This window comes from Stegodyphus dumicola, chromosome 7, assembly GCF_044657685.1.
Source record: "Stegodyphus dumicola isolate Sdum_Otavi_A_Nest chromosome 7, ASM4465768v1".
NCBI lineage: Eukaryota > Metazoa > Arthropoda > Arachnida > Araneae > Eresidae > Stegodyphus > Stegodyphus dumicola.
Genome location: NC_140774.1, coordinates 164,211,273 through 164,231,471, shown reverse-complemented (window position 1 = coordinate 164,231,471; position 20,199 = coordinate 164,211,273). Strand labels below are relative to the sequence as shown.

The following is a 20,199-nucleotide window of genomic DNA, read 5'->3' as shown; positions in this document are numbered from 1 at the left end:
TTAACTGGGTTACAACCTCTGGAACTCTACACGAAGCTACGACACTAACTGCGTCAGACAGAGCCCAACTACTTTTCAAAACTTGCCAACCGTGCCTACATAAGGCCTTTCAGGTTTCTTCCAATCAGCATGTCTCTCTGTAGGCAAGCAGCAGCGGTGACAAATTCCAGTCTTTTGTTATGAATCATGCTGATTAAGATCTTACTTCTCATTTTAACATATGCCACTTGACATAAAATCTACCTGTTATTTATTAAACCTCTAGACTTAGCAACTATGCAACTATATGACAAAATGAGATATTTAAAAAAAGAACATAAAGCTAACTGTTAATAAAACGTAAATAAAATGTCACTTATCTTCTTTCAAATATTTCCAACTATTATTACTGTAAAATATTTAATGCTACTTGATAAATTTCATAAATTTGATTTTATTCTCAAACTTATCAATAATTGTGTTAATTAATTCATTTTTAATAATAATGCATCCTACTTATGGATATATTTTATTTTTAGGATGGTATTACCAGTGCAGGATTTATGTGTAAGCTATAGCTTAGGGCCTCCAAAAAATTAAAATATAGTATAATAGACTCATAAATAAAATTTTAAAAATATATAGTATAATACCTGAAATAGCTTGGGCCTTATCAAATCTAAATCCGGGTATGGGTATTACAAAAGTGAAGTTCAGGCATAGATAATAATTTTAATTGAATTTATTCAGTTCCCATTTGCTAATAGGTCCTTAATGTTTTTCATTAATGGTCCTTAAAAGTAGTAAATTTCCATGTGCAGAAATGTGTACGAACCCTGTATAAAGCAGGGCATGTCCAGAATGCCTTAAAATTTAGAACTAAATTCAGGAGCATAATACTGAAAAAGAGAACTTTCTTTCCCTTGAGCAATGTCTAGCTAAAGATTCATTCATCATTATAAAGGTAGCTGAGAAATTTGTGTACAAAGAACATATTTATGTTTTCTCCACTATAGGGAAACAGTTAATTTAGTTTTGTGTAATGCATTTGCTCCCCGTGTTTAAAAAAATCTTTTACTACCTTTCTCATGCTGGAAGATATTTATCATTGGTAAACAAACATTCAATGAATGTTTTTTCCCATGGATCAAGCAGCATTGAAAGAATTTTACAAGAACACTGTCTCCTAGACTTTATGAAATATTACCGAGAATATAAATCATGCGTGCGATTTCAAAAATTCAAATGTATTGTCCATGCCTGAATTAAAATATTTTAATTTTCCATGTGGCAGTGTATTGTCACTTAGTAAAACACAAGCTAATACTTTTTCTTTCAGATTTATTAATTAAATAACTGAAAAATTTTAAGTAATAAACACAGATTCATGTAAATTGTTATTAATTACTAACTGCATATATGAAATTACATTAGCTGGATTCCTTAAATTCATTATACAATTTTTCTTTATTTTTATAAAAACAAGTTTATGCGGCTAGCCATGCAAGTGTCAAATAGTATAAATATTTAATTTGTCCATTTAGTAATAGGGAGATCCATTATCTTAATACATTGAGGGCAGTGGTGATTTTTTGTATTTTCTGAAAAGTGTGAAAAGATCTATTGGTTTCAACAAAAAATTATTCTTAAATTGCTTATTTTATGCAAAAATAATAATGCTTTGCTTTTATGTGCGAGTTTGTTTTGTTTGTATAGGGGGAAGTAATGTGTATTTTTATTTTTATTTATTTTTTTTTTTTTTTTTTTTTTTTTTTTGTGACTGCATATATATATCATGATCCTGAAAAACACAGCACCCCTTCTTTTAATAAGATGTAACTATATTAAAGATAATTCCAAAGGTAAGGATTATCTTTTCCTGAAAGGAAACTTTTAATCTCACTTCAGTTTTCAGTGATGTGATGTTTTACTTTTCTATGGGATAAATTCCTTGCCATTAAGCTTTACTTTTCTACAAAGCAAATATTCCTTATTTTATGATGTGCTCTTTGAAGGGTATATTCCTGAAAGGTAGCTATCCATCAGCAATGCACCACTGCAAAAAAGTAGCCCCACGTCTCACAGTCTTCTTAAGAAAAATATCATACACTTCTGCATGTAAGCTGAGAATTTTTAGCAAATATAAAGTTTTCGGTTCAGTTTACATACGAGTTCAAAATGATTTACAAATAATTATACTGCAAAGATATTATTTTTATTATTTAATTTCAATATGCATTAATCAATTTTACTAGTATCAATATCCAACTAGAAATTGTGTATCAGTTCTCTGAAATCTTTTAAGTCCAGGTGAATGTCATCCTTAATGTTGTTGCCATGTTTGTAAATAATATGATCCTCAGATCTGCTTATAACATTGTTCAGAAAATGTGGTAAAACTCAGTTTAAAAGTCATCAAAGCATCTTTCACTACAAAGCAGAAATGAAGAATCTTACTTAACTTCTAAAAGCAAGACTATAGCTAAGGGAATAAAAACTTTTATTGCAGGGGAATGGTTTTACGACTGGAAGTCATGCTGTTGTGAAAGTGCTGAATGATGCTCATGCCCTAAAGTGGGAGAATCAAAAAGAAAGTTTTGGTGACAAAAGTGCCCCTTTTTACAATACTCTCGGCCCCAATTTTCTAATTAACACTTACATTGTCTGATAGTTCTAAAAGAGTTAGCCAATTAATTAATCACACTTTTTGTAAATATGTATCGCTACATTTCTAAGGTGATTTTAAATTTGACTTATACACAAGTTTTCAATTTTGGGCTGAATTTTTGTTTCAAAATCTTATCTCTTAAATTACATTCAGAAATATATGGTAATTCTGTTCATTATTGATTACAGGTTTAGAAAATAGCAAACTGTGAAATTAAAATAAATGTTAATATATTACAGTGTAGCATAAAGAGGGTATTTCAGAGCAAAGCGTAACATCTTCATTTTGAGAAAGCTTGGGCAATGTTGTGAACTCGGGAGAGCTTCACATTTGGGGGTCGCATGAAAGCAGAGCTTTAGATTCTCATTCACAGAAAGCTTGAACAGTGTCATTTGAATTCATGAAAGCTTTGTTGAAGGAATGCCCAGTTCATTTGTTTACTATCTAGACACAGATAACTGGCAATAAGCAGTTTTAGATATATATGTAGTGGGGGAGTCGAAGATGCTAAATAACAATTCCAACGTTGTTTTCCACACCACAGAACGTTTAATAAAGAAAAACAGAAGAATGTACAAATTAGATTAAATACAAGTGCCGTTTGATACAAACAGGATTCTGTATAGCTTTTGCCAGTCTTATCACTTAACCGATTAGTGCCTACTCGCACTTGCTGATGTATTATACAGTCAATTTACCACCTTCGCATGGACTACAGTTCCTTATTCTACACCTTCATGTGTAGACAGACATCTCACCACCTTCGTGTGGAATAGCAGAAGAAAGTCTCTGTCATACTCCTCTTTCACCTCGCTGCTGGCGCATCGATGAGGCCCTCTGGTGGTTGTGTTGCCCTTACAGATACCACAGCTCGTCCGTCCTGACATTTTTTCACCCTCGAAAACACGGATCAGCAACACTGGAACATCAAGACAGCACCTAAAAATAAATTTTAAAAAAAAGGAAAAGAACAAAAAGAAAGAAGTGCGGAAGAACCACACATAGTTCTATATAGTAGAAGTCCAAGGCTTAATGAGATCAGCTGCTGTAGTGGTACATCCAGGACCTTCATGGTGTCCTACTTTTTCCACCTGGTAACGATCTTTGCCTTTCCTCGCTGTCACACGATATGGACCGAAGAATTTTGGCCTTAACTTTAGTCCACCTCCATACTGCGTTCTTTGTATGGCAACTAAGTCGTTCACATTATATACTTGTGCCTCTTTTCTCTTCTTCTTGTTGTATGTTTTTCTATTCTCTTCCTGAATTTTTAGAATGTTTTTCCTTGCTTCCTCTCTCATATCTTCTCGATCTTTCATCATAATATTTCTTTCTTCTTCTTCAAGAATTTCCATAATCTTTAAGTCCTCTCGATTTCTCATTTTAACACCAGTGAGAAGCTCAAATGGAGAACTCTTTGTGCTTCTGCTCTTAGTACTGTTTAAGATCCTTTGTACATCTCCAACATATTTGTACCACTTGGTTGGATCATCTATGGATAATTTGGATAGGACTGGTATCAGAGTGAGATGAATTCTTTCCACTTGTCCAGTTCCTCTAGGAACGCCTGTAGTTGTAAATATGTGCTGGATATTCTCCTGACTACAGTAATCTTCAAAGTCTTTAGAGATAAACACCGTACCTTTATCACTTATAATTATTCAAAGGATTACCGAAAATTGAGTGTTGCAGTTTCACCTTCTGCAATGCCTCTTGAGCTGATGTAGACTTTACTGGATAGAGCCACACGAACTTTGTGAATGCATCAACCATGGTTAAGATGTGATTGTAGTTCTTATTTGTCGAAGGTAATGGTCCTATAAAATCGATATGAAAAGTGCTCAAAGGGATACTATCTTTTGGTATTGGATTCAGCAATCCTTCGCCCTTACCTCGTTTTCTGTCGCACAAAATACATTCTACACAATTTGAAATAACTTGTTCAATTCATTTTCTAAGGTTAGGAATATAAAAGTCGATTTTCAGCAGATCTTCCGTTTTAGACACCGTGAAATGTCCCTTGTTGTGGATACTACGTATGATTTCTAGCTCTAACGCTTCGGGTACCACAAGTAACTTGCGACCACTGTCGAACTTGTATAATACTCCATTTTTCATGAGAAAATCTTTCTTTAGTCTTTGCTCGACTAAGGATTTTAACAACTGGAGACGCTCATCACTTCTTTGCGCAGCTGCAATTTTGGTTGTAATTTCTCCCTGAGAACAAGTAATCATCATAACAGCATTTCTACTTAATGAATCCACATGCTTCATTTGTTGCCCAGATCTGTGAACAATTTCATAGTCAAATTCTTCTAGAAGTAATGCCCATCTTGCTACTTTACGGGTTAGATCTTTCTTAAACATGGTCTTCTGGAAAGCATCGCAATCCGTAACTATCCTGACCTTAGATCCTAAAAGGTAATTCCTGAATTTCTTTAGAGCTTCTACTATAGCTAAAACTTCAAGCTCATAACTAGATAGCTTCTCTTGTTGGAGACTAGTTTTTTTACTCATGAAGTAAATGGGGTGTAACTGTCCATCATCTGACTTTTGTAGCAATACAGCACCAAAACCATAACTGCTTGCGTCTGTATGCAATTCTAATGGTGCTCCTCGTTTAAAAATATGAAGAACTGGAATTGTCGATAAAAGTTCTTTCAATTTATTAAATGCATCTTTTTGCTCAGGCCCAAATTTGAATTCTGCTCCGTTACGAAGAAGATCACTTAGTGGTTTCGCTATTTTTGAATAGTTGGCAATAAATTTCCTAAAATACCCAGTAAGGCCCAAGAAACTTTGAATCTGCTTAAGGTTTTTGGGTTCCGGGAAATTTTGCACAGCCCTGGTTTTTTCTGTAGAAGGGTGAATTGTACCATCCTCAATAACATATCCGAGAAATTCTATTTTTCTTTTCAAAAATTGGCATTTCTTAAAATTAATCTCCAAACCATATTCTTTGGCTACTTCTAAAACGTGTTTCAACTTTTCTAAACCTTCGTTCTCGTTTCGTGCTGGAATAATAAAATCGTCCATGTAAGTAACAACGGTTTCATCCCGAATTAAATCTAAACACATTATAAATAAATCTTTGGAACACACTAGGGGACATGCACAAACCAAAAGGTGCTTTTAGAAATTCGTACAAGCCTGCATGAGTAATAAACGCCAAATATTTAGTACATATTAGTAAATGCCAAATATTTAGTACAGTAAAGTTCCACTGGAACATGAAAAAAAACATTTTCTAAGTCTAATTCAAAAAAACTTTGCTTCACCCAAACGATCTAAAACCTCTTCTACTTGTGCCATAGGAAAAGAATCCTTAACTATTTTTTTATTTAACTGCAACTGAAGTCAACACAAATCCGTGTCTTGCCCGATTTTTTTCTACACAAAACAATTGGCGAAGCATATTCTGAACACGACGACTTTATAATCCCATCCTTTAACCATTCATCTATTTGATTATCAACAATTTTTTTATCAGCAAAAGGAATTCTCCTTGAACGCTGAAAAACTGGAATTTCATCTTTTAATATTACTTTCATTTTTAAGTCTGTACTGCGCGGCTTTTCTAACGGTTTATACTCATTAATAAGAGTGGAAAGAGTATTGCATAATCCTTCATCTTTAATATGCCATAAATCTGTTTCGCGGTCTCCCTCAATGGCTGCAGAAATAAAAGACAAAAAATTCCTTTCCGGTGCGACGTGGCAGAATCATTTTCATATTACATAAACATCACCTGGTCACAACAGATCATTTTTAGACAGGAAGGGGGGGGGAAATACAGTCTGTTATCAAATCATCAACCATCGCTGCTTCTATCTCTTTTTGTTTTTTGCTTTCGCATAAAGAGAAAATAAACTTAGCCATTTCCGCTTTAACCACGTGACCAAACGAACTTTTGAGCTCTATACAACCATTTGATAATTTATTCGGAAAAAGAGATTTCTTTACAATTATCAATTCACTTCCGGAATCTATTAAACATTTTACTTTCTTACCATCAATTAACAGTTCAATAAATTCTAACTTACTTCTAGCTGCATTATCCGATTCAAACTCTAACCCAGATACCTTTTTTGGAGACGAACTTTCCTCCTTTTCTACCCGTTTGGGACAATTTCTAGCAAAATGAAATAATTCCCCTTTACTCCCACATACATAGCAAATACGTTCTGGTTTACTATTACCCTGATTTACAAACTTCCCTGAATCCTTGAAATTGTTCTCAGCTTTTCTAAGATTGTTTTCGGGAAAATTATGCTTTTTTTTTTTTTTTTTTTTTTCTGGGGTTTCGATTTGCGTGTTACTGGTATCAGCTAAAGATTTACCCCTGGATGAATAAAATAAATCACATTTTCTTCCCAATTGATTAGGTGGGAACCAACTTTGACCCTCCCGAACACTAATATGTTCCTTTGTTTTAGAATCCAGAGTTTCATACAACTTATCAGATACAATAAGATCACACAATTTCTTAAAGTCTTGTACCTCTCTTAACTTGCAATAATAATTGAAAGTTGCACTGAGTCGAGATGCGAACTGAACATGTCATTCTGATGAATGTCGCTGTGCATTTTTAAAATTGTTCAAACATTCACGTGGTGTCGGCTGAAATTCTTTCAAGATTAGAGTTTTTAATTTATCATAATCCGCAATCTCTTGTTCAGAAACATACGTTAAAACATTATTACATTTATCACCTAATAAATTAATCAACACTTCTGATTTTAACTCCACTGGTACGCTTTTAGTAGTAAAAGCTTTCTTAAGTGACTGAAAAAACAAATGCATAGCTTCAGGTTTCTGTGGTACAGCTAGAGTTAGTGGTTTTGACGCTTTTAATGATATCTTCAACACTAGTCTGCGCGTTTCTTCTATCACTCGATAATGATTGTGATTTTAAACTTTCCAGCTCAGTCTGCTTCTCAATTTGAGCTAATTTAAGACGTTCGATCTCTAACAGATACTGTTCATTACTTGTTTTAGGCATCCGATCGTCAGCGATCGATTTGACGGCGCCACGAACAAATTCAATGTTCGTTTTGAAAATATCAGAATTTTCGATAATTTTTCTAATGTCACCTTTTTTAGCATTTTCTGGAACAGTCTGTCCAATTTGTTCCACTATTGCTATTAAATCACTTTTCTTTAAATTATTTAAGAAACTCATTTTAAAAACGAAACAAAAGTATCACTATCTTCAAGAAAGAAAGTTTTCACAGTACCTTCTCTGAAGTATTCAAATATCAAGTATCCCGGCCGAGCCCCCAGATTTTCTGTAGTGGGGGAGTTGAAGATGCTAAATAACAATTCCAACGTTGTTTTCCACACCACAGAACATTTAATAAAGACAAACAGAAGAAGGTAGAAATTAGATTAAATACAAGTGCCGTTTGATACAAACAGGATTCTGTATATCTTTTGCCAGTCTTATCACTTAAACGATTAGTGCCTACTCGCACTTGCTGATGTATTATACAGTCAATTTACCACCTTCGTGTGGACTACAGTTCCTTATTCTACACCTTCACGTGTAGACAGACATCTCACCACCTTCGCATTGGATAGCAGAAGAAAGTCTCTGTCATACTCCTCTTTCACCTCACTGCTGGCGCATCGGTGAGGCCCTCTGGTGGTTGTGTTGCCCTTACAGATACCACATATATATATATATATATATAGTTTTTTTTTTTTTTTTTTTTTTTTTTTTTTTTTTTTTTTTTATTAGGCCAGGTGCTGTATTTAATAGCTATTAGCCTTGTGCCACTGGAAAGGCCATTTCATTATGAAAGCACTTGATAGGTGGCCACCATTGCCTTCTATAAAAGGACAAACAGTTATAACTATGCCTTCTTAAGGATTTGAACCTGGACCCATCGTTACGGCAGTCAGGGACAATGAACTCAACAAAAATACACTTCAAATTTATCAAAAGTTAACTTAATATACAGTTTATATGAACATAGAATAGTCTACACCAGTGTTTCTCAACTGGATTTACTCCAAGGAGTGGTAAAATATTTCAGTACGTTCTCACAGACCGGTAAGTTTAATAATTCGACCCATTGGCACAATTTTTTCACATAAATTGTATTGCAATGTAGGTGCTGTTCTTAATATCAGTTATCGGCTGATAACACTTTGTATTTTGGACAGATAGCTGGATATTTCACAGACCGGCGGTTGAGAAACACATCATAAACTTTGGGCTATGGAACTTTTAAATGCCTAAACTGATGTGACTGGCCTACTCCGTGGATAATTGCAACAATAGTGTGCAAATTGCTAAGGATACACATCATTGGGTGTGTAACTAAAAAAGAACACGAAATTATGACATATTGAAGTAGACATAGATTTAGAGACTGGTTAATATATAGTTTCCACTCTCCACAGTATAGATCCTATCCATGATAATGTAATGATTAATTAATTGTATATTTTTTCATACAAATTATTATGTTAGAATTATTGTAAAGATGACATTGTCAGTTTAGCAGTGTAATATTACTATCATTGATTCCATGATAGTAGTGGCCGGCAGTGGTGGATGCTAGATTCTCTTTCCGTCACATGGACATAACTCTGATTGGTGTAGAACCTTAGGTTGGAGATCCATATGACAGTATTTCGGTCCCCAACCACTATACTGGCTGGGTGGCATAAGCAAATATTAAAGTGGAATAAAAGTCTCTTACCTTATTAATGGATAATCCATATTGTGATATGTAAGAAACACAGAAAGTAGACATATTTATTAGGTATAAGAAAGGAAAAAATATATCTTGCATTGGTAGAAACTTATTCAGCTCTCCGTGGCAGAAGCACGTAACGAGTAATGTGAAGAGAAAATTTCTTTTAGATCAAATCTACTTTCAATTAAGAGGATGAGGAAAAGTAATGTTGGATGAGCAGCTTAATTGCTTCCATTTTCCATGGCAATTTTATAAGCTTTTCATTTGTAGAAAGTAGACAGTGTCATTTGAACTCGCGAGATTCTCTTTCATGGGTTGCTTGAATCCCTTCAGAGGTCGAGTGGTTAATGACAACTGAATACTAATAGTTCAACCTAGTTCAGATAAGATCCCAGATGAATGGGCTGGATGCATGGTTGTTTTTCATATGTTTCCCTGTGTGTAAAGTAAATAAACCAGTTTTCCCTCAGAAATTCCTCCATAAAGGCAGAAATTCCTCTCTGAAGCAGATAGCTCTTGTGGTTTTGCCATATTCAAATAGCTAACCTATCATGCATTGCTTGAGAGCAAAGCTTAAGATTTTCATTTGTGCAGCATCACTTGAATTCAGGAGAGCTGTATGAGAAGAAAGCTTAGCATTTTTGTTTGCAGAAAACTTGAACAGTATCACTGAACTCAGGAGAGCTTCTCATTAATGGATTGTTTGCTTAGATGAATTAAATTGTATGTTGTAATGAAAAATATTTAGGTACCTCCAAATTCTATAAACATAAATATTTTGAAAAAATATGACATGAAGTAAGTTTATTGATTATAATTTACATTTTCAATTAGAAAAAAGCATGCACTGTTCTTTAAGATTAGATTATAATTTAAAAAAAAACTCTTAAAACTGATGCAAATAGAGGAAAAAATTTTAATTAATATAACATCTAACATATGATTGTTCAATGCTTTTTGGTGCCAAACATACTAAATTAGTTAAGACTGTCATATGACTTAGGGTCCCATTAATTAAAGTTATCACAACTCAAAGTGAAGGCTTAATAAAGACTCTTTATTAACACATGAACCTGATGGTTATACTAGCTTAAAAATAACGGGTGGTCATAATTAAACTGACAGTGCTCACAGTGTTCTGTAGTGCGATCTATTTGAAAGAATGACGCCACATTTTGTAGGAAGATTAAACAAGACAGGGGATGAAGGATTCCACGAAAAAAAAATTAGTTCCAAAAGTCACCGGTAGGGGAATATTTGGCACTGTGTAATAGAAAATAGAGTGTTAACAAATGCAAATCAATACGGAAATTACCTTTTATTTTGCATTCAAATGAGGTTCAATGTGGCTGCCATTGTTGTGGACCACATATTGCATTCTGTGCACAGTATACACAACAGCAGAAAGTAACATGTCTGCAGGAATCTCCCGTACAGTCCGTGATATGTTATCCTTCAACGTAGCCAGGTCCTGGACCACTCCTTGATAGATCTTGGACTTAAGGTAACCCCATAGCCAGAAGTCACATGGGGGATCAGGCGACCGGGCTGGCCATGCTGTTGGAAAGTAGCAGCTAATGACTCTTTCTATTGTGAATTTCTGTCGTAGCATCTGTTGTACCCGTACAGCAACGTGTGGAGGGGCTCCATCTTGCATGAAAATGATTTCCCCCAGGCATTGTATTTGCTGAAGTGCCGGAATGACAAAGCTGTTCAACATGTGACGATATTTCTCTTTGGTAACAGAACAGGTTTCCGGTCCTGTCGGGGTAATGTTCTCATAGAAGAATGGACCTACGATAAATTCCGCTGTGAACTCACACCAAACAGTTACCTTTGGTGAATGAAAGGGAATTGCTGTGACTGCATGTAGTGGTTTGTCATCCCAAATTCGGCAGTTCTGGGTATTCACAGTTCCATTCAGGTAAAAGTGGGCCTCGTCTCCCCATAAGATTTTCCACGGCCAAGGATCATCCTCCATTCTGGCAAGAAAGGCAAGAGCAAAAGTGCTTAATCGTGGTCGGGGTACAGTTAACTCCTGTACACGGCTGATCTTGTACGGATAGAAGTTGATAAACTTTCGTAAGATTTTCCATACCGTACTGTAAGGCATATCTATAATAAAAGGTAATTTTATTCCATATTAATTTGTATTTGTTAACACTCTATTTCCTATTACACAGCGCCAAATGTTCCCCTAGCGGTGACTTTTGGAACTAATTTTTTTTTCGCGGAATCTTTCGTCCCCCGTCTTGTTTAATCTTCCTATAAAATGTGGCGTCATTCTCGCAAATAGATCGCGCTACAGAACACTGTGAGCACTGTCAGTTTAATTATGGCCACCCGGTATAACAGAAACCAAAATCTGTAACTTGTAGGTAATTCAGAATACATATTCAATTTCAAACTGAATCGAGAGTACAAATCAGAATGCTCTGTTAAGACTTGACTGAGAACTAAGTGTTCATGAAGCAAAAGGGGTTTGCTGAATCGAAAGCCAGTAAATTAAATCCCATCAGCAAAACAGAGTTACAGTCAGACTGTGCTGCCAGAGGTTCTCTCAATATATGTTACAGGTAGTGCATGAAAAGACAGCATTCAGTGGAATATCTAGGCATTTTTTATAGAATGGCATTTTTTAGTCAAAGTATGAGATATAAGTACTATTATATACTTTCCCTTGGCATTCTATAGAATGACAAATGCTATTTAGGCAAAATATTAAAAAAGGCCATGATAATAATATTACTTAAGATTATGTATGGATATTCGAAGTGAATCAAAGAGATATTTCATACTATGCCAGTTTTAAGAAATGTATGTATCGTTTCATATATTGCTGTCCAATTTTTGGCATTCCATAGAATGAGTTAGTTAACATAAAACCTTATAAACAAAGGTAGATATTTTTACATGCCTTTTATTAAGAAAAATCTGGATTAAAATCTTTTAGATGGATTTAGCTATCAAACTGTAAAAATCTGCTATTCTAACCAAATGTACTCAAGGCATTCAGATACTGCATTTGTAGAAATTCTGTTGTTATAAATACTTTTATTTTAGAACTGCAAACATTTAATCATCAGCTTTCGGTTAATAACTGTTGAATCTTTTATACATTAAAAGACAAACCTGTTTTATAAATAAGTCAATGCACTGTGGTTAATAAAAGTATTACTTTACTATATGGGCAGATTTTTTTTTCTATGAATATAAGATTAAACTTCAAATGTTCAACCAGTAGCAAGTTGTATTATGTTTTATAAAACTAATTAATTATTTTCATTAAGAATTTGAACTTAAATTTTTAAACTGTTGAATTAAATGACAAAACTTTTCTATTTTTAGCTGGAACTGAGAAGAAGGTTTTTGTCCCAACGTCAGCCTCATCATTCCATTTGTGGATGCTATGATGAATTATATCCTTGGCAGTTGTGGGAAATGCTTGATTATAGATATCTTGCTCCGCATAATAATTTGCCAAATAATTCTGGCGAAGAAGAACATTGTCTTCCATCTACCTCATCTCCCACTAGAAATGCAAGATCAGGTGGTGACCACTGTGTTTCAGCCTGGAATTGGCTACCATGGCCTAGGCAGATAAGTGAAAGAAGTAGAATAAATCTGCATGATAGATCTGATGGCCAACCATTAAGGCAAAGTTTTATGAGACGCTTAATGTCAAGAGACGTAAGGAATCAAGCAGTTAATGGATCGGCAGAAGACTCTTGCTCACTTTCACAGTCAGTAGGGACTTTGCCCTGGAGAAGTGAATGCATACATATTTTTCGACCCAGTCCACATAATACAAATTTTTTTCCTCCTGTGCGTTTTGGAATTCGAGCAAGAAACATGCCTTATGGTCGACCTCACAGCAATCATCGCCGAACAAGATCAAATGATGGAATTTTCCATCATCTTCACATGAATGCACCACCTCGCTATGCACAACCATATTCCTTAATTGATGCTAATGGAGGAATCAGCTGTCACTTTTCAGGATGTGAAATTCCACGTTACATGTGGGGACCTCCTCCGCCTTACTCACAGCCACCATCAACTGAGAACATAGTCCAACTACAAAGCAGGCAGTCTGTTATAGAACTTGAACGATTAAGTAGTGGCATGGAAATACCACACTGTGATAGAGTCTACACAAATCTGGATATGGAACATGGTGGAAATGGTTCAGTATCTTCAAAGATCAGCACGCCCTTATCAGAAAGACGATTTTTGTGTCATAATTTTTCTTCAGAAGGAATTAGATTAACTATTGGCAGCAATTATACCAACATATGTACTCAGGATGCCGTGACCAGAGAGCATAAGCGAGAGGAAACATGTATTGTTGAAGTTCATGTACCTTATATATTTAATAAAAAAGATATTGTTTTCAATACATTACCTACAAGAAGCTGCAGAAAGAAAAATACAAATCATTTTAAATCGTTGTCAAATATTCCACTTAGTCTATCCCGTAAAATAAATAATGCAAAAAATGAAAAATCAGAACACGAACAACTTTCAGTAGTTAAACCACATTGTGACATAGAAGTAAATACAAATGCAACAGTGCGTGTTACTGATTCGAATAATGTGTGTCATTTGCATGATCTGAAGAGAATAACAAAAGAGCTTTTATGTACTGATTCTGTTGTTAGTAATTCATTGGAGACTGATACTTCACCAAGTTCACTTAGTTATCAGCCTGCAACAGTTGAGGTACCTGCACAATTTAAGGCCAGTCTTGCAACTGCTACTAGCCCATCTACCCCAGTAACAGAAAACTTTACACTTACTAGTAAAATGTACGCACAGTCCATGCCTAATTTAAACCTTTCAAATTCTCTTCCTAGAAACATTCGTAGTAGAGTGCCATCAAGTGGCAACACTTCGACATCTCAAGATTTTGCAGACTTTGAGTTGGAGGATGATAGTTCTCCTTTGGTTTTATGTAGCCCTATATCCGATATTCGATCTCTTCCTCCTTTGCCAGATGATGATGCATCTGACAGTTCCTCGTTGTATCCACCATGTCCTCGTTTGTTTGCATGTGACCATGAAGCTCTATTTTCTAATGATTCTAGTTCCGTCTCCTGTGAAGTGACAATGGAGAATGCACTTAGCACTGATTCTTCATCTTGCGAAATAATAGTAGTGGGAGATGGTGACAGACAATTATCCAGAACTTTACACTGCAGGTCCACAGAAACCACATTTGTGCCATTTTCATCATCACCATCAATCATCATAAGCAAACGTCCTCCGACTGAATGTTCAATCGACTGTAAAATTCGGCATCTTCATCACTATCATCCTGAAAAGATTGAAGTTCATGAGGTATCTGAACAGATGAGGGGAAATGATTTTAACTTGTCACAGGAAAGGACTAGTAATTTTGTTGTCACTATTAAAAGTGTGAATGTTTAAGTCGCTTATTTTGTTATGAATAAATTGTGCAGTTTTGTAGCTTGTGTCTTGATACATGACAGTGAATGAGACAAAAAGTTATAACGTGGCTTTATATATATATTTGTGGGACCATATCTTTTTATGCTAACTTCATCCCCCATATTGGGAGGCCTCATTACTGAATTTGTGGATCTATTTTTTATAGGAAATGAATTGTAGCCGTGTTATTTAAGTATGCTAAGTGAAAAATCTTAGTAATACATGCACATAATTTAGTTAATGTAGTTTCTATGTGATTTTGTTATATTAGTCATTGTTAAATTCTAAAAATTATTTTAATTCACTGTTAAAGTTTTTTTTTTTTTTTTTTTAAACCCAAACATTTAAAGACATTTCTGACTGATGATTTTACTTTTACGCATGTTTGACGAAATTGTGAACTGTATCTTGTTTGTTACTTTAGTGATTTTGTTCATGATTTCATCAAAGGAAAGCACAGTTTGAAATAAAATTATAGTAAAATAAGTTTTGCTTTTTGTATGTAAAAATTTTTTATTGGTTATGCTCTTTCAGTATGTCAAAGTGTATGAGGGCTATTTGCCTAAGAAAAAGGATATTTTCATGAGAGCTATTCTAAGAGAAACTGGCTTATATTCAGGTTAAACATAGAGAAAACCAACCATCGTCTGCCTGGGTTTGAACTGGTTTAGAATTACCAGTATCCACTGGTCTTTAACCACTTAGCCATAGCCATTTATTGATTTCAGCAATATATTTCAGTATTACTAACAAGATGTTATAAGCATGATTAAAGATTTGCAGAATTAAGCTTTTTGACACCTATTTCAAATAAACATTTGTAACCCAAAATATTGCTACATTTCTTCCAGTATGTTGCGGTTAGGAAAGAATAGAATATCCAAACACGGGAAAGACACAAGAGCTATCATCCTGAGAGGAGGAGTTTCTGAGACTGACTGATATTCACATTACACATGTGGAAACCAACCATACAGCCAGCTTGTTTGTTTGGAATCAAACCAAGCCAGGTTAAACTGCTCAGCCACTGGTGAGGCTTTGATGTGTTACAAACCAGTGTTTTTATTTATTGTCATTTTTTACCAATACACTGATATATATTTTATTTTAAAAAGTATATCCTTATTCTTATATTAAAAACTGCAATGCAAATTTTAATCTATTTATATATATATATATATGAATAATATTTCAGCTGTCTGTACAAAAAATACAAAGTAACAAAATTCAAAATGCAGAATTTTATTAATTTGAAATCTTTATAATGCTGCTGGCATTATATTTGGAATTCAAAATTAAAATATCTGCATTAAGAAAATGATGAAAAAATAAGTAATAATGATGAAATATTATTACTTAAAATGTAAATGCTAAAATTTATTAACATGCTTCTAATTAATTTGATCAGAATTTTATTTTAAAATCTACTGTATGTGAAATTTTATAAGCTAACTGATGATAATTTAATATGAATATTCGTAAAATCAGACAATTCTAAAGGGCTTCTCCTGCATCAAACCAATACTACAGCTGTCAAATCATCTGTAAATCACTAAGATATCCATTAATGATTAATAGCAAAAGAAATTAAACACGTAAATGGATCGAATTTAGCATTGCTGTGTCCCAGATTCCCTTAGACAGTCGAAAGGGAAAAAACAAAAAGTGTCTTCAAATCTGGCTGTTTCACATTGCCAAAAAGCAATTCATCCATGACTTCACTTGGAATCCGATGAAATTGTGATGCTGGTTTTTAACATCATCCCCCCTTCTGAGTCTGTGGCTACTGCAGAAGGCTCAAAAACTTTTAAGAAACATTACCCAGACCAAAGCTGCATAGCACTTCAATAACTCGATATTCAGTTCACTAACTATTCTTCCGAATTGAGTGGTTTGAGTGTCCAAATTTTGCTCTGAAACGGAAATGGTCTGGCGAGCATTACCTTGTTTAACCTGTAAAAGAGAATCTAAAAATTCATTAGATGATATTGGCAAAGGAAATATTCTCTGAATAGGTCTGGTTAATGTTAATTTTCAGTTTCACAATGCACACTTTATAGAATGAACCTTACCATCTTTCCTCATCCACTCCCTTTTACGAAAATATTTTATTAGGTGGCCATGATGGATTCTACCACCACAGAGTTTTAGCTAACTTTTCAGGGGAACATCCTCGAGAAATAACATCAACATTCATTTTACCACGAACCTATCCCTAATTTCGTAGAGAAGTCAAATGGTGGATCTCATTCAGTCTATATGAGACATAGATGCCTTTCCTGTTGTCAAATCCTTCAAAAGGCCACTCACACCACGATTTAAGTTTTACTTCAGGCAAATTGAGCAGTCTAATGGAATGTGCTAATAAAGTTCCTATACAACACAAAATTAGTTCTAATTTCATTATCGACAATTCCTTCCTTGGTGCAACTCTAGATTTGGTTCGTAAGAAACTAATTTCAATACCAAGAGAAACCTCTGTTCATATAAAAATGCAAGCATCATATGATGTTTTACATTTGTCTACAAATACATTTAATTCAGATGTCTTATTTACTTCCACGTGTAGTGGAACTTCGACATTATTCAAGATCGGCAGCTTTACAAACCAATCTTAAAAAAAAAAAAAACTTACTTCTGCATCAGTAAGTTTGCAAGTTCAAAATTCCATGCAAATCGAATATTTGCTGTACCAAAGACAAAACACCTCTCTTTGATTTTGTTTAAATTCAGTAGTAGGTACTAAGCATCTCAGGGTATCTCAATCCAAATTCCATATCATATCCAAAAGATATGTATCCCCAGCTGATTTGGAGATATGTAAACTAGGTATGTTATTTTCCCAGTTTCTTAAATCAACAATTCCTTCCTTGGTGCAACTCTAGATTTGGTTCGTAAAAAACGAATTTCAATACCAAGAGAAACCTCTGTTCATGTAAAAATGCAAGCATCATATGATGTTTTACATTTGTCTACAAATACATTTAATTCAGATGTCTTATTTACTTCCACGTGTTGTGGAACTTCGACATTATTCAAGATCGGCAGCTTTACAAACCAATCTTTAAAAAAAAATTTTCCATATTGTCAAGAGACAGTTTAACTTACTTCTCCTGCATCAGTAAGTTTGCAGGTTCAAAATTCCATGCAAATCGAATATTTGCTGTACCAAAGACAAAACACCTCTCTTTGATTTTGTTTAAATTCAGTAGTAGGTACTAAGCATCTCAGGGTATCTCAATCCAAATTCCATATCATATCCAAAAGATATGTATCCCCAGCTGATTTGGAGATATGTAAACTAGGTATGTTATTTTCCCAGTTTCTTAAAATATCCACATTTCAGTAAACTTTGGACTTGAGGGACACATTCCTGTTATTCAGTTATCAACATAAAATGTATGACGAAGACAAGCCACAAGATGAGAATATTCCTTAGAGGCATTCCCTAGCAAATGATTTAAAGATCCTATAAGGATAAAAGCACTTGCTGTCATCCCAAATACTATTCTGCAATGTTTGTAAAGAATTGCTTCATATTCAGAAGAAAAAAGAATCTAAGAAAATTTCTTTGCTGTGGATTAATACTCAATTGTAAGAAGGCCCTTTCTATTCTGAACAATGGGATACGATCTAAATCTATCCATTATATCGGATATTAACTCGGGTTTGGTCAATCAGGATAATTTAAGAATAGCTGATTTTCCTCTTTTGGAGAATCCGACTTTTTTTAGGTTCGGATATTTTCATTAGTTACTGGGCTGATGAGGTAAATAATGCTTGAAATCATTTACCCCCTCGTCTTGAACTTCTTCAATAATTCCTAGCCTTTCCCGTTCTTTACATATAGAAATGTAATCACCTAGATCAGGGTCTCGAAACTACAGCCCGCCAGTGTCATCAATCCCCCCCCCGCGACAGCTAATGGCTTATTGTTGTCGTGATAAGTTGGATAGAATAACTCAATTTTGTTTTCTTGCTAGGTAAAGCTTAATGACAAGTGTCCACTTGTAAAAAATACTAAAGAGATTTATATAAATGATTTTCCACTAGCAATAGTTTGTAGCTGTGGACCAATTTTACTTGTACCAATTGTTAAAAGAAATTTAAGATGCTCATCGGTTAACTTAGATGTGTAAGCATTTTTTGTGTACTTAATTTTGGAAAATGTTTTCTCACACAAATAGTACCAAAAGCAAAAAAAAATTCCCACGAGCAAATTATCAAATTGTACCGGTGAAAGACTCTTTAAACTTCCAACAAAGATGAGTTTTGATGGTTGTTCTTAATTATATCTCTGCATTGTAAATCAGTAACGAAAAATCTTAATTTCATTCACAATGACAATAAAATTTATCTTTAAAGCTTCGATTGCAAAATCAACAAGAAATTTAGTGCGGCTGAATGTTTCGCATTTTTTAATATGTGTGAAATATTTTTTATGTTATTGTGATTGAAATAGTATTTTCTGCTGGAAAAATTTCATATTAGTGTATTCATATTTCATATCAGGAAGAAGCTGCTTTCCTCCCTGCAATCTCAAATTCAATTTGTTCATATGTTTTGCTATATCGACATAGAATGCCATTTAAATTCATTCACCATTTTGTAATTCAATAAGAGGGTGATGCTTCTAAAAATATGTTCCCTTTAAAGAATATACACTATTATAACAAAATTTTATTTTTTCCCTTAATGTAATGATATATAATGCTATATAAATAATGTAATGATATATAAATATTTTTTTAATTATATCACCATCTCTAATCACACTAACACAGTTTTTCACACTTACGAGATAATGAATTATGATTTTGGATATTAAAAACTTTTCAATTTTGCCTCTAAGATTGTTTTCTTGTATAAATATCATATGACAGAATCTTGACAGGTTTTTCTTAGATATTAAAGAAGAATAGATGCACAAGCAGTTATTTGGAAATTCAGTGATCAAATTCTAAACCTATTTCATTGACAGAAAATTTTAGAACTTCTATATTTTTCAGAAACATATTATTTTTATACAGGGGGGCTAAGGTGTCATAATTTTAAGGGATTGTAAATAATGACAAAAGTAACAATTTTTATAATCCACTTTGTAGTCAGAAATAAACTAAGTTTTTCACAAGAAGACACTTCTAAAGGGTATGCAAATCACTCTGGTGCATGTACTGCAGTTGGTGGCTGTTCACTTAAACAATTCTTCTGAATATTGAAAATTGTTTCTAGTAAATACCTGATCAAACTTTCCTTTTGCTTACTTTTTCTTACCATATATGATTCACATGCATTGTATTAGAAAAATTGTTACTTTTGCCTTGTTCTATGCTCTTAAAATTTTGGATCCCGTAACTGTTATCTAGAATCTCTCTATGCATCCAAAATTGCTAT

The 20,199-nt window shown here is 34.0% G+C and overlaps 1 protein-coding gene across 5 annotated transcripts in view; it reads left to right on the top strand.

Annotated features, from left to right (window-relative positions):
- Positions 1-15,154, top strand: part of LOC118196191 (uncharacterized) — an 86,305-nt gene extending 71,151 nt beyond the window's left edge. For all 5 annotated transcript variants that reach the window (XM_085821026.1, XM_085821022.1, XM_085821023.1 and 2 more), the window contains one exon: positions 12,703-15,154. In XM_085821026.1, coding sequence (XP_085677152.1) covers positions 12,703-14,784 — 2,082 coding nt within the window. In that variant the 3' untranslated portion in view covers positions 14,785-15,154. The remainder of the gene's footprint in view (positions 1-12,702) is intronic.
- Positions 15,155-20,199: the final 5,045 nt, after the last annotated feature.